At 36.3% G+C, this 14812-nt stretch overlaps 1 protein-coding gene across 1 annotated transcript in view; it reads left to right on the top strand.

Moving 5' to 3' along the window:
* The first annotated feature begins 9561 nt into the window (after window positions 1–9561).
* Window positions 9562–14812, top strand: part of LOC125274417 (voltage-dependent T-type calcium channel subunit alpha-1I-like) — a 55044-nt gene continuing 49793 nt past the window's right edge. Inside the window, exons 1-3 of the mRNA XM_048200824.1 lie at window positions 9562–9668; window positions 11665–11798; window positions 12962–13059. Of these exons, the coding sequence (XP_048056781.1) occupies window positions 9576–9668; window positions 11665–11798; window positions 12962–13059 (325 nt within the window). The 5' untranslated portion in view covers window positions 9562–9575. The remainder of the gene's footprint in view (window positions 9669–11664; window positions 11799–12961; window positions 13060–14812) is intronic.

Genomic DNA, 14812 nt, shown 5'->3' with positions numbered 1-14812 from the left:
TGTAAGGGTGTAGAATTGTTCCTGTTCATCTCATCAGAGCTCCAGGGATTTACTGGGTTTATCAGAGAACGGCCTGATCTGCTCTGGATGAACTTTGTGTCACTTTAATGTTCAGACAGTTTCAACACACTACTAACTAACTCAAGCAGGCCCCGCCCCTTTATTCTGCGTATGAATTATTTAAATGAGGAATATTGTCAAGAAAACTCAAGATGGAGGCGTTTCAGAAACACTGACACTGATATAGAGAAGAACTGGAACTTTGCAGAGCTTTTTCATGCTCAAACAGCAACACTAAAGAAAGATGAAGATGGAAAAAAGCAGAATAGATCCTCTTTAAATCCATGTGATGCAGAAATGACACACTTCAGCTTCATGTCCTGTATGTTTGAACTCCTCCATCTGTGGCTCATCCATCATTATCAGCCTCATGTTCTCTCGACTCGGTTCGCTTTATTTTCTTTTCCAATTTCTTTGTTCTATTTTTTCTCGTTGCTTTCAATTATGACCCACAGCAGCTGTTATTGCCATGGAGATTGAGAGACCACACACACACACACACACACACACACACACACACACAGCAGTGACTCAACTTTAATCAGTGTGTGTGTAGGTTAGTTCTTTGAATGTTTAATCTGAAGTTGTTAACAGTGTTTCAGGATTTTCATTGTGTTATTCTACATCACTGAGCAAGGTAATTATTCTAGAAAAATTGTTACATTAGAACACGTTCAGTGAATATTTGTGTTTTTAAAGGGATCATTTCAAGCATCATAAATCAAAACAGTAATAATTTGGAAAGTAAATCAGAAAAGTTGTTCTGTATTCCTCATGTTTAAGTCTCAGTTTTGGCCTTCAGGTCTCTCTCACGCTGCTTACTTTGACTTTAATGCGGTTATTCGTCAGTTTTAGCGGCGTCCCGTCGCTCGCCTGCTGTCAGAGGGGCTCGTGGAGTGTGTTTCTGTGTTTAAATGTGAAAGATTAAGGGCTGGATTCATCCGTTTCACTGAGACGCCCAACAGACAGCAGCAGAAATCAAAGCGAAACGACTCACCTGCACAGAAACACACGCTGAATGAGAGAGATGAGAGAGATCTGAGCGTCAGAACGAACGCCGGCGCTGACATTCAAAGAGCTGACAGATAACACCGGCGCAACACCGCAAAAAGACTAATTAGCAATACAAATCCCTTTACTGGGACTATTTATAATGCAATTAACCCACAACACACACACACACACACACTTTAGCGGTGTACATTCTGCCACACTATGAAGTAACAAGTGATCATTGATCAAACAAGTGGAAATTCAAAAGAGAAACTTCAGTTTGCAGATGGAAAACACACCTCATATTGTTTATTGAATGAGAGTACAGTATGATATCACACCGATAAACTGTCAGATGTAGTGTGTGATCTAGATTCATGTACTGGTGTGATCTGGATGACAGTCTTCGTTTGATTCGTTAATATCACAGTTCATGTCTTTTTCGTCCTTCATTATATGATCTGACTGCTAAAAGTAAAGACATACAGTTGGATTAAAAATGCAAAAATAGTCCTTAAATTGGCTTGAGAAAGCTGAAATGCTAATAAACTTCTTCTTCGTTTTCTGACTCTAAAATTTCTGACTGTATCTCCTCCTAGATCTATCTATCTATCTATCTATCTATGCAATATCAATGTGCTAAATCATCCCAGCAAACATCATCCCTGGCCCAAAAAAGTTGCGGTACGACGGCATAAATCAATAAAAATATGCAACACAGAACATTTCCTAAAAATGCATGCAGATACGTTTGTACATGACTCTCTGGGATTGCATGTATAATTGTTACTTTGACTTTTAGCTATGTGTAGTTCAATATATGATACTTAATTAATTAATAAGATAACATAAAAGACATCCGTTCAAATTTCATTTTGGAACTATTTTTCAACCATGACGGAACGTGTCAGAGGGATGTCTTTTCAACGGTCATTAAACGTCCAAATGATTCATTTGTTAATCATGTAAAATCATAAACCATTATGTTGACATCTATCTGGCTTATAAAACTACTAAACTAAAACTTAAACTATTTCAAACTTCAAGCTTTTCAAACGTAAAATTTGCCAACTTCAGCTAACTTAAAATTTGTTGCGACAAACTTTTTTATCTAGTTTTTATTTTACAGCACCTTTTAAACTCTTCTATATGGAAGACGTTTCCGCCACTAAAAAAAGAAAAAAGAAAAAAGATGAATTGCGACTTTTTATCTCAGAATTCTGACTTTTTATCACGCAATTGCGACTTTATATCTCAGAATTCTGACTTTATAACTCGCAATTGTGAGATATAAACACGCAATTGCGAGTTAAAAAGTCAGAATTCTGAGATAAAAAGTCGCAATTCATCTTTTTTTTTATTGGCTTTTTTTTTTTTTTTTTTAATGGCGGAAACGGGCTTCCATACTTCTAACCTCACTACCAAAGAAGGTGATTTAAAATGGTCAAATGATGCTGATGTGGTTAATGAACCCTAACTAATGTGATTTAAAATTGAATTTCCTTGCAAATTGTTAAATTAGTATATATTATTAAATCCATAATTTAAATTATAACCACTACCGTTCAAAAGTTGGTTAAGTGGCTTATTACCATTTTTTTGTGATACATTTTATTCTTCAGGATTCTTTGATGAATAGAAAGTTCAAAAGAACAGCATTTATTTGAAATAGAATCTTTTGTAACATTAGAAATGTCTTTACTGTCACTTTTGATCTATTTAATGTGTCCTTGATGAATAAAAGTATTAATTGCTTAAAAAGCTTGCAGTAAAAAGACAGCAGTATGATAGTGTTCATTTGAATAAAAATGCCACATTTTATTTGTGTAGCACCTTTCAGATCTTCCACCGCAGGATCACAGACGACGCTCAGTTCAGTTTGAAGTGTGTCAGTGTCGAGGTGTGATGGGAGTTTCCCTCCGTCACACACATTAGTTTTATTTCATTTGTGTTCTTTCTGCATCTCAAACAGTCTCTCCGAGGAGCACGACACCCTCGTCTCCTGCTCTTTTTTTCTGTTGCCACAGCAACAGGACGGGTTCTGTGTTGAGGAATGCTCGCGGGGTTCTGTTGCCGTCGGCAGCGGGAGAGAAAAGCCCATTTAACTGCCGAGCGTCAGGGAGCCGGTGCAGAAATGATTTATCGGTGCACATCATTATTGTTTTAACTTCGTGTTCCTGGTCATCTTGAATCAGAATATCTTCCTCTTGCAGCATCTCTTCTCTTCTCTGATGATGAGGGCGGGGCAACCTGTCACTCACATGAGATCCACCAATAGCAAACCACAACCATCCAATCAATTCCCCACAGACAAAATCAAGCCCCGCCCTACATTTGTTCTTGTTCCAGAAGCGTTTCACCCGGATATACGGCACATAAGAAAAGACGAGTACAACTATTAGAAAAAATGCTGATGTCCAGACAAGAGCAAAACCTACAGCAGTTTGAGGCTTTAAATCTTTTGGTTCTGATATCCGTCATGGCATAAAATAACTTGTCTTGTCCATCAGTTGTGTTTACAGTAATACAGTGAAAATAGAACAGCAGTCCCGGCTTCAGATTTCTGTTTTTCATTCCTCTGGGTGTTTTCTGTGGTGTCTGAGGCGCTGACCCTTCACGTTCCTCATGGGTCGATCTCAGCTCGCGTCTCACGGCATTGTTCATTTTCAGAGAGTGTTTGAGTAACGACACTGTCATTCATCATATTGCTCCAGTCCTTCATACACTGGTAAAGGTCACATCATAAGGTTCCTCACTAGTGGTCAAGACGATGAGTGTGTTTGTGTTGGAGTCAGAATCACATGGGTTTCTGCCGATACTTCTTACTAATGCTAAGAATTAAGAAGATTAGGAAGATTTCTGTTTTCAGTACTATTTACTCAAGTTTATTGGAAGTTTTTGTGTTGTGTATTTTCAGTCTTTTACAGTTAAAATAACAATCTTTGTTTTTTTTTATACAATGTAGTTTAAGATTTTAACCTTATTTTATCCAGAAAACATCTCGGGTTACAAATGTAACCATGGTTCCCTGATAAGGGGAACAAGACACTGCATCCTAGGATGCTAATGGGGAATGCCTCCCCCATTTGCGTCCTAGGATGCAGTGTCTCTTTCCCCTTCTGCCGGTATCTGAAACATGTGTCACAACACACCAATGACATTTCCCTAAGTGTGGTTCTGCCAAGGAGGCTCATAGAGAGCCATGAGACCCGGTGTAGCCACCCTAACTGAGCTCCAGGAATGGAGGTTTCTCTCTGATGACTCTCTAAAGTGAGAGGAAACCTAACAACACTGTATGCTACTATTCAAGCAGAGCTCTGTGAAGCAAAGGCCTCAGCAAGATGACTCTCTAGAACGAGAGGAGGCCTAACAATGCTCCACCTTAAAGACAGTTCCATCAAGGAGGCTCACAGAGAACCATACCACTCGATGTCACGGTCTAACGTGGAATGATGCTGAAGTCAGAGCGAGCTCATTACAGGGAGTGGAAGACCTTGCCCATAACCAGGAAGGTTCTTCTCCATGCTCATCCTAAATGATCAGTAGGAGCTACCAGCTAAGGTTAGCTACAACCATTGTAAAAGCTGTAATATGATTCTAGGCTCCAGCTTTCTCTTCCAACCTGAACTGCACGTTCGCTTTGTAGACACTGGATTGCGATGCGCCATGCGTTACGTAATCATGTTGGAAAGGTCATTTTAAATTAAGAGGTTTTCTCCTTCAACTTTAAAATCATCTAGCATCGTTGTTTTACCCTTTTTGTTTTGACTTATTCTTTGCACATTCACTTTGATCGGTACTTCCGCCTACGTCAAGCGTGACCTTTCCAATGTGATTACGTAATGCATGGCACATCACAGAGCAGTGCAAGACGAGCATTTGTGGTTAAAAAGTATATAATTTTACAATACAACAGGAGGGGTTCGCCCAAGTTGAACAGACCACATCTTGTTGGTGCCCTTGGTCGGCAAACCACAGGAAAGTATAAGGTAAAAATGCTAGCTGCGCCATTATAAATGCTCAACTGAGACTCCAGCAACAAACCGAGCCCTCTCTTAGGGAGTTGGGAATCCTACTATTAAGGGTTCCACTCTTACTCAACCACAAAAACATTGCCATTAAGGAAGGTTAGCTAAGTGCTAGCTGCGACCACTCAGAAACAAATGTCTTCGTTGGATCTCAAAAGCCCAGACACTCCCGAAGGTGCCTTATGACAAAGAAGGGTTTGTAAAATGGGGTGAAAGACCCACCTCCTTTTTGAGTTCCTGAGATCGAAAGAACTCATCCCGGGGACTGGAGGACCCTGCTTTAAGACCTGACTCAGGGGGAGGGTCCAAACCCGAGGAAAAATGGGCTCTCCAGACTCCAAAACTCACAAAGTTGCCTACAACTAGGAAGGGTTCGCAACTAGGGTGAAAAACGCTTCCTGTCAGGTACTTGTCTCCTTCAGTAAGTCTCGCGAATGCATCACAAAGCGCGCCTCTCAATGCATGCATTAGGTTCTTTGGAGAGCTGAACACAAACACATAACACACAGTTTGTGTGTCCTCAAGTGTCGTCTCTGATATGGAGGCACGTACTTCCTGAAACGCTTGGCTGAGTGATCGGCATGTCTACATGTACAAAAATAAACAGATCCTGAAGACAAGAAAGAGAATGACGTGTACTACGACTGGCCTATTTATACTCTGGTCGCACTGGTAATGACGTCATGGACTGTCGCCGGCCAATGTCATTGTTGTGTTTTGACATGTGCTTCAGACACCGTTAGTGTCCCATTAGTGTCCTAGGACACAGTGTGAGTTCCCTTTCGAAAGGGAACTGTTATTCATATAACCATGAAGAAGTTTCTGAATCTAAGATTCAAAAGTGCTGATTCCCGTCCAGACTTTAGGATTCAAACTGAACATGGGGAATATTCCTGTCTAAATCTGTTCAGATATTCCCAGATTTTCTGTAAATACTGCTGTTCATTGTTAGTAATTTGACATAGTATTTTAATAGCATTCATCAGACAGTAATAACTACTGATAAAGTTCAAGTTTATTCCTCTAGAGTACTGCACCTTTTCTCAAAGCACTTTCGATTTTCAGTCCTCTTTAGTTGGTTGAACGTCCAACTTTATCTTTTTTAATAAACGCATTATTCCCATTTGTATCTCTGACAGTTGCACAGGAGTGCATGAGACTCATTTGTACATTCATTTAAGTTTCCTTGAGTGCTTGTGAAGCATTAGTCTCCTCGTCACTCCAGAAATGTTTTTCTCTTTCGTTTAACGTGACACATCACAGCTGTCCCCGTCTCGTAGCTCTCACTGTTGCTGTCATTTGCACATATGTGATCTATACTGTGGTTTAGTCAGATATAAGTGAACGCTGGATGTTTCCAGCATCACAAGAGTTTGTTTTGTTTCGTCTGCTGATGTTCTGCTGCCATCAACTTCTGGACTCTCAATTAACTTGATTTAAAAGCTCTGCTGTTGCTGTGGAGATCAGAGAGTGTCACCTTGGAAACAATAACCCCCGGTTTCACAGACAAGACTTAAACTAGTCCTTGACTAAAATGCATGTTTGAGCCGTTTTAGCTGAAAGCAACTTGCACTGACACATCTGTCAGTGTCATTGTTTTGTCTCAAGATGCACACCATTAATGTGTTTTTTTTCTAGGGCATGTTTATAAAAGCTATTTAAATGCCATAATTAAAAGGCCTAATCCTGGCTTAATCTAAGCCCTGTCTGTGAAATCAGGCCTAAAATTCTGAAGTGAACTAATCCTTAAGTCAAAATTAATGAATTAAAACTAAATCCATTAAACAATCTCATGGAACCCTTTAAACATTATATAGAAGCTTTTCTTCTAAGAGTGTAGTATTGAATAAAAGTTCAAGATCTCCTCATCACAGATCAGCAGCTATAGTTTAGCTTACACATTTCCAGCATTGTACACCGGTGTGTGATTTATCCTCCTGTCTAACTGCAGTGTGTCTCCGGCTCAAATGTTCCCATCTTCCTCTCACACTCCGTCTCAGGAAAGGCTTTCATTACTGTGGTGATTCAGACGGTGCTGCCTGCAGTTCTGTTGGACCTGCATAAAAACACCCTGCGGATGCAGATCCATCTCACAAACAGGCTAGTGACCTGACCACAGATCAGTGCTTAATGACGCTGGATTCACCCTCAGCGCTCATGATGGGACAGAAACACTGCTGAATGTTTCACACGGTCATGATGAGAGTCTGTTTAATGTGCCTTCCTGGAGGTGTGTGTGTGTGTGTGTGTGTCCTCACGCCTCAGCGTTCACTATAATGAGCCTGTGTCTGTGAAGCTGATGGGAGCTTTAACTGTTTACCGTCAGCATTAGTTTAAGTGACTGAGGAACGGTTTGAGCTCTCAGATGGAGACTGTCGCAAATATGATCATCCTCGTGTGAGTTTCCCATCCTAGCATTTAAAAGTCATATATCTTGTATATACGCCCAATTTGCACTCTAAAAGATGCTGGGTTAAAAACAACCCAAGTTGGGTTGAAAATGGACAAACCCAGCAATTGGGTTGTTTTAACTCAGTAGTTGGGTTAAATGTTTGCCCATCCTGCTGGTTAGTTTTATTTAACTCAACTATTTCTTGCTTATATGAACTCAAAATAGTTTGGAAATTGACATTTATTTATTTATTTATTTTTTAATAAATGTTAATCTTTTGATTATTATTGTTGCCTCTAGTAATTATGTGTCTGATTTTTTTTTTCTGATTTTCACTTTTTTTTTTTTTTCTGATTTTTTTCAATTTCCAACATATTTTGAGTTCATTTTAAGTCAGACATATATTCATTTATAAACAATAGTTGAGTTAAATAAAACTATCCAGCAGGTTTGGCAAACATTTAACCCAACTGCTGGGTTAAAACAACCCAATCACTGGGTTTGTCCATTTTCAACCCAACTTGGGTTGTTTTTAGTGTGTGTCGACTGAGAAATTAAATATCTAAAATTAGTTACTATTAAGTTACATTATTATACATTTTTGTACTTACTATAGTAATACTGTTAAATTTATTATTTTTTATTTTTATTTATTTATATATTTTAAATTTAATTTATTTAATAGATTAATAATTTATTTATTTATTTAAATCTAATTTATTATTTTTTTAAACTCATTGTTTATTTTTTATTTTTATTTGTTTATATATTTTAAATTTAATTTATTTAATAGATTAATAATTTATTTATTTATTTAAATCTAATTTATTATTTTTTTAAACTCATTGTTTATTTTTTATTTTATTTACTTTTTTATTTTATAATTATTATTATAATTATTATTATTATTTTTATTATTATTATTTATTTTTATTTTTTACAATTTGTCTCCAGACATTTGCCTGATGTATATTTTACTCATGGAAAAACCTTTAATATTTCAACAAAAATCAAAAAAGAATTTTGAATGTTCAGATTTTTGCTCTGGAAATGTATGCAAATCAGTGCATATTAAATTAAATATTGCCTCATTTGCATAGTTAAAATTTCTGAAAATTTGCAATGCAAAACAATTGTTTTAGTGTAGGCTACTGTAATTATCTATCTATCTATCTATCTATCTATCTATCTATCTATCTATCTATCTATCTATCTATCTATCTATCTATCTATCTATCTATCTATCTATCTATCTATCTATCTATCTATCTATCTATCTATCTATCCATTTTTACATATAATGTCTTGCAGTAAAAGAACCAAATCTCATTCTTCAAAAATGAGTAATTGAGTTTGTTGGTGTGTTTGACCTGCGGCCGATGATTGAGGTGAGTGTGTGTTACTATAGCAACAGAGGAGCTGCACTGCCCACCTGTGCCTTTACTAGTTACATTAACTGACACCAGTTTCATCATTTGATCATAATATTGTTCAGATCAGATAAACATGATCATTCTGTCATCACTGACTCGCCCTCACGTGTTTCCAAACCTGTGTGATGTTCTTTCTTCTGTGAAATGGTGAAGGAGACGTTCAGCAGAATGTTCCCGCTGCTCTTTTACAGCATATGAGCCGACGCTGTTGAGCTCCAGAAATTAATTCAGGTTTAAATAGTAAACCACAGCAGTTGTACAACTTTATAAATGGTATACTCTTCCATTTAAAAGTTTGGGGTCAGTAATGTTTCTGAAAGAGTCTCTTCTGTTCACCAGAGCTGCATTTATTTGATCAAAAATACAGTAAAACAGTGAAATATTATTCCAGTGTAAATCAACTGTTTTCTATGTGAATATATAGTAAAGTGTAATTTATTCCTGTGATCAAAGCTGAATTTTCAGCATCATTACTCCAGTCTTCAGTGTCACATGATCCTTCAGAAATCATTCTAATATTTGCTGCTCAAGAAACAACAACAACAGTCTCTCTCTGTTCATTGTGTTTCACTGAAGCTTCATTGAGATGTCTTCTGTCCGTCTGCGCTGTGATGTTGAACAGTAGTCGTGTAGCTCCTTAACTCGTGTACGTGGTTCGAGCGGGTCAGTATGATGGTGATCCTGCTGAACTGTGTGACGCTGGGAATGTACCAGCCCTGCGAGAACATCGACTGCTCCTCCGATCGCTGCCAGATCCTGCAGGTCAGTCTGAGGAACCGTGTCTAATCGCTCACCTCCAGAGATTTCAGCTGTTAAACACGCTTCAGGTCTGATATTATTTACTCATCATCTGGAGACTCGTCATCAGAGCTTCAGGTTAATTAGCTGATCATTAAACTCTGCTGATGTCACTTGATTTAATTACACTGATAATTCTCTCTCCATTCAGTTTTATTTCTTTATTCACGGTAATAAATAACAGACTCGATGCAAACGTCATCAAAAATGAGATGAATTCAATTCCAGTTATAAGCAGCTCTAAAAACACAAACGTGTCATTATTCGGTTCAGTGTTATTGATTCAGTTCAGTTCAGATGTTGCAAAGTTCATCAGTTATGAAGCATCTCTACAGAGTCAGTTCGATGTTGATTCAGTTCAGTTCAATAACTGTTTCAAAGTTCATCAATTATGAAGCATCTCTACAGAGTCAGTTCGATGTTGATTCAGTTCAGTTCAATAACTGTTTCAAAGTTCATCAGTTATGAAGCATCTCTACAGAGTCAGTTCGATGTTGATTCAGTTCAGTTCAATAACTGTTTCAAAGTTCATCAGTTATGAAGCATCTCTACAGAGTCAGTTCGATGTTGATTCAGTTCAGTTCAATAACTGTTTCAAAGTTCATCAATTATGAAGCATCTCTACAGAGTCAGTTCGATGTTGATTCAGTTCAGTTCAATAACTGTTTCAAAGTTCATCAATTATGAAGCATCTCTACAGAGTCAGTTCGATGTTGATTCAGTTCAGTTCAATAACTGTTTCAAAGTTCATCAGTTATGAAGCATCTCTACAGAGTCAGTTCGATGTTGATTCAGTTCAGTTCAATAACTGTTTCAAAGTTCATCAATTATGAAGCATCTCTACAGAGTCAGTTCGATGTTGATTCAGTTCAGTTCAATAACTGTTTCAAAGTTCATCAGTTATGAAGCATCTCTACAGAGTCAGTTCGATGTTGATTCAGTTCAGTTCAATAACTGTTTCAAAGTTCATCAGTTATGAAGCATCTCTACAGAGTCAGTTCGATGTTGATTCAGTTCAGTTCAATAACTGTTTCAAAGTTCATCAATTATGAAGCATCTCTACAGAGTCAGTTCGATGTTGATTCAGTTCAGTTCAATAACTGTTTCAAAGTTCATCAATTATGAAGCATCTCTACAGAGTCAGTTCGATGTTGATTCAGTTCAGTTCAATAACTGTTTCAAAGTTCATCAATTATGAAGCATCTCTACAGAGTCAGTTCGATGTTGATTCAGTTCAGTTCAATAACTGTTTCAAAGTTCATCAGTTATGAAGCATCTCTACAGAGTCAGTTCGATGTTGATTCAGTTCAGTTCAATAACTGTTTCAAAGTTCATCAGTTATGAAGCATCTCTACAGAGTCAGTTCGATGTTGATTCAGTTCAGTTCAATAACTGTTTCAAAGTTCATCAATTATGAAGCATCTCTACAGAGTCAGTTCGATGTTGATTCAGTTCAGTTCAATAACTGTTTCAAAGTTCATCAGTTATGAAGCATCTCTACAGAGTCAGTTCGATGTTGATTCAGTTCAGTTCAATAACTGTTTCAAAGTTCATCAATTATGAAGCATCTCTACAGAGTCAGTTCGATGTTGATTCAGTTCAGTTCAATAACTGTTTCAAAGTTCATCAATTATGAAGCATCTCTACAGAGTCAGTTCGATGTTGATTCAGTTCAGTTCAATAACTGTTTCAAAGTTCATCAATTATGAAGCATCTCTACAGAGTCAGTTCGATGTTGATTCAGTTCAGTTCAATAACTGTTTCAAAGTTCATCAATTATGAAGCATCTCTACAGAGTCAGTTCGATGTTGATTCAGTTCAGTTCAATAACTGTTTCAAAGTTCATCAATTATGACATTAAGTCGAAACCGTAAAGCAGAAGAGAACAGAGTCATAATTCAGTTCAAGTTTTTGTTCTCGTCATATTACTGAATATGGATATGCTGTTTAACCCCATCAGGCCTTTGACGCCTTCATCTACATCTTCTTTGCGCTGGAGATGGTGGTGAAGATGGTGGCTCTGGGGATCTTCGGCCGGCGCTGTTATATGGGCGACACCTGGAACAGACTGGACTTCTTCATCGTGATGGCCGGGTGAGTCTGATGATGGTTTCTCATGTTCAGATATATGAGTTTGAGCTGATGAAGTGTGATGATGTGGGTTCTCAAAGCTTCTCAGTTCAGCTCAGGAGTGATTCATGATGCTCATACACTGTAAAAAATCTATTTTTTATTTTTTTGCATGGGTATTTTTGAGTTTTACTTGCTTAAATCTATCAGATAAACACAGTAAATTAAGTTTAATTTATTTAAATCAAAAATCAAATATGTGTTTTGTGTGACATCAAGTATAAAAACTTATACACTACTAAAAATTAATATTTATTCAGCTAGGATGCATTAAATTGATCAAAAGTGACAGTGAAGACATTTATTATGACGTTTATTTGAACTTTCTATTCATCAAAGAATCCTGAAGAATAAAATGTATGACGGTTTCCACAGAAATCTGAACCGTTTTCAACATTGATAATAATCATAAATGTTTCTTGAGCAGCAAATCATCATATCAGAATGATTTCTGAAGGATCATGTGACACTGAAGACTGGAGTAATGATGCTGAAAATTCAGCTTTGATCACAGGAATAAATTACACTTTACTATATATTCACATAGAAAACAGCTGATTTACATTTAATAACATTTTCATATTTTTACTGTATTTTTGATCATAAATGCAGCCTTTCAAAAACATTAAAGAATCTTACGGAGCCCAAACTGTTGAACAGAATCTAGACTGTTGTCTGACTGAGTCATGATTTTACAACATTAAAGTCTCATTTAAACCTCAGCAGCACACGGTCAGTCAGTCTGTTGTTCTGTGGTCACTGGAATGCATTGATTACATTGATGTATTTGCATTGATCCGTTTATGTCTTTTCTGTTACACTGAATGTTTTATTTGTGTCTACAGTATATAGACTCTCTGATCAGTCTGTAAACGAGTGTGTGAAAGCAGGACAGATGGAGATCTTTAACGAACGCCAGCTCTGTGTTTTCATGTACTGTATGTGAATATGTTGAGCTCAGATCAGATGCCAGAGATCATCACACCAGCTGTGTGTGTTTGAGGAGCTTCTGCTGGAGATTCAGATGCTCGTGAACAAACGCCGCCGAAGAATCAGTGTATAAAACACCATCTGTGCTGTGTTAGATGCTTGAAAAGTGTGTTTTTAATGTGTGTTTGTGTGTTTAGGGTGGTGGAGTATTCTCTGGACCTGCAGAACATCAACCTGACGGCCATCCGGACGGTGAGAGTCCTGCGGCCGCTCAAAGCCATCAACAGAGTCCCCAGTGAGTCCTGAATCAAACAGTGATTCATCAGTGCTGAATCATTCAGAGGAGCCTCTGATCAGAAGATGAAACGGATCAAACCCTCCTGAGAAAACATTAGCTGATGAGGATTTAACACTGGAGACACTTCCATTATGAGGATTAGAACCTTCATAGATGTTTGTTGATTTAGTTATAAAAACTCTCACCTAACCCTGACATAACTTTCTGCATTTTAACAATTTTAACAATTATTTACTTTATTTTTGTACTGTTTTATAAATGAGGAAGGTTTTTTTGAGAGATTTTGTGAGGTTTAACTCACTTTACAGCAATCAGAGAACGTTCTGTCAAGGTTCTCTCGACGTTATGAACAAACGTTCTTCTAGTAATTTTAATAGAACGTTCGTTCAAAGTTATCTGGTCTTTAATAATGTTCTCAAAACGTTAGCACAAAAACATCATTCAAGGAACGTTTTTTAAATGTTTCTACTTGTTTCAGAACGTTCAGAGAACATTCAAAAGTAACAATATTTGAAGAATGATACAATGGAATGTTCCCTAAACGTTCACATAACCAGGAATAAACGTTTTTAAAACATTTTAAAAACTGGACGTTTTGAACAATCAGAAATAATATTTTCATAACTTTCATACAAAATGATCTTGGAATTTATTTTTGTTAGTTGGATTCAGGGACAAATTTGTCATGCATTTATTAATTTAAAATAAACCTGAAATATAAAAATAAAGCAACTTTAGTTTCCAAGGTAGCATTTCTCATTTTCATTTGGTTTAACTTGATGTACAAAAATAACTAAAACTAAGATATACAACTATATAAAACTATGTAGACTTATCTAAAATAATACTTCTATTGCTTGAGTCATGTTTAAAATAAAAACAACAGGAAGGAAAAATACGTTTATTTTTTACACTTGGTAGATTTTTTTTTAGCTTAAACTTTTAATTTAATTTAATTTAATTTAATTTAATTTAATTTAATTTAATTTAATTTAATTTAATTTAATTTAATTTAATTTAATTATTTAATTTGTTTTATTATTTAAATTAATGTAATTGTATTTAATATTAATTTTATTTTATTTTATTTTATTCATTATATTTATTATATTATATTATTTTTTATTTATTTTTCATTATTTAATTTCATGATTTCTCCTCATTTCTCTTCATTTCAATATTATTTTTAGTTTTATTTTTATTTATTAGAAAACAAGACATCTTCAGTCATTTCTCTTCTCCAGTAAATGTATCTTGATTTAAGAATTTTTAGATATTTGTGCTGGAAAACAAGACTGAAACACTGAGGAAAAACACATAACAAAATTACTAAAACTTTAAGTGAAATTAACAAGAAAACTAAAAATATATAAAATAAAAATAAATTCAAAATGTTACTAAATAATGATATTATCTCAGTCATGAATAATGTTGGAGGGTTTCTGGGGTCCCATTGATTGAAGCACGAGTGAGACTCTCTCAGCTTCTCCGAACTCTCAGTAAAGTGAGTTATTTACATGCGTTAACTTCACCTCACACGACTACACCTCCAAACTCTCTCCTGCAGATCAGAGGATGAACGGCAGTCAGAAACGCCTTCACAGATTCTTACATCTTTACATGTCAGAAAGCTCCACTCTTGGAAAGTTTGTCCCCAAATGCAGCGCTTCCGCTCTTGCTCAAGTTGTAACTCGTTAAATCAAGTTAAGGTTTTGGGATTTATGATGTGATGGTGTGTGTGTGTGTGACA

This window comes from Megalobrama amblycephala, linkage group LG8, assembly GCF_018812025.1.
Source record: "Megalobrama amblycephala isolate DHTTF-2021 linkage group LG8, ASM1881202v1, whole genome shotgun sequence".
NCBI lineage: Eukaryota > Metazoa > Chordata > Actinopteri > Cypriniformes > Xenocyprididae > Megalobrama > Megalobrama amblycephala.
Note: the sequence above shows the minus strand (reverse complement) of the source record. Positions and strands in the feature narration are given on the sequence as shown.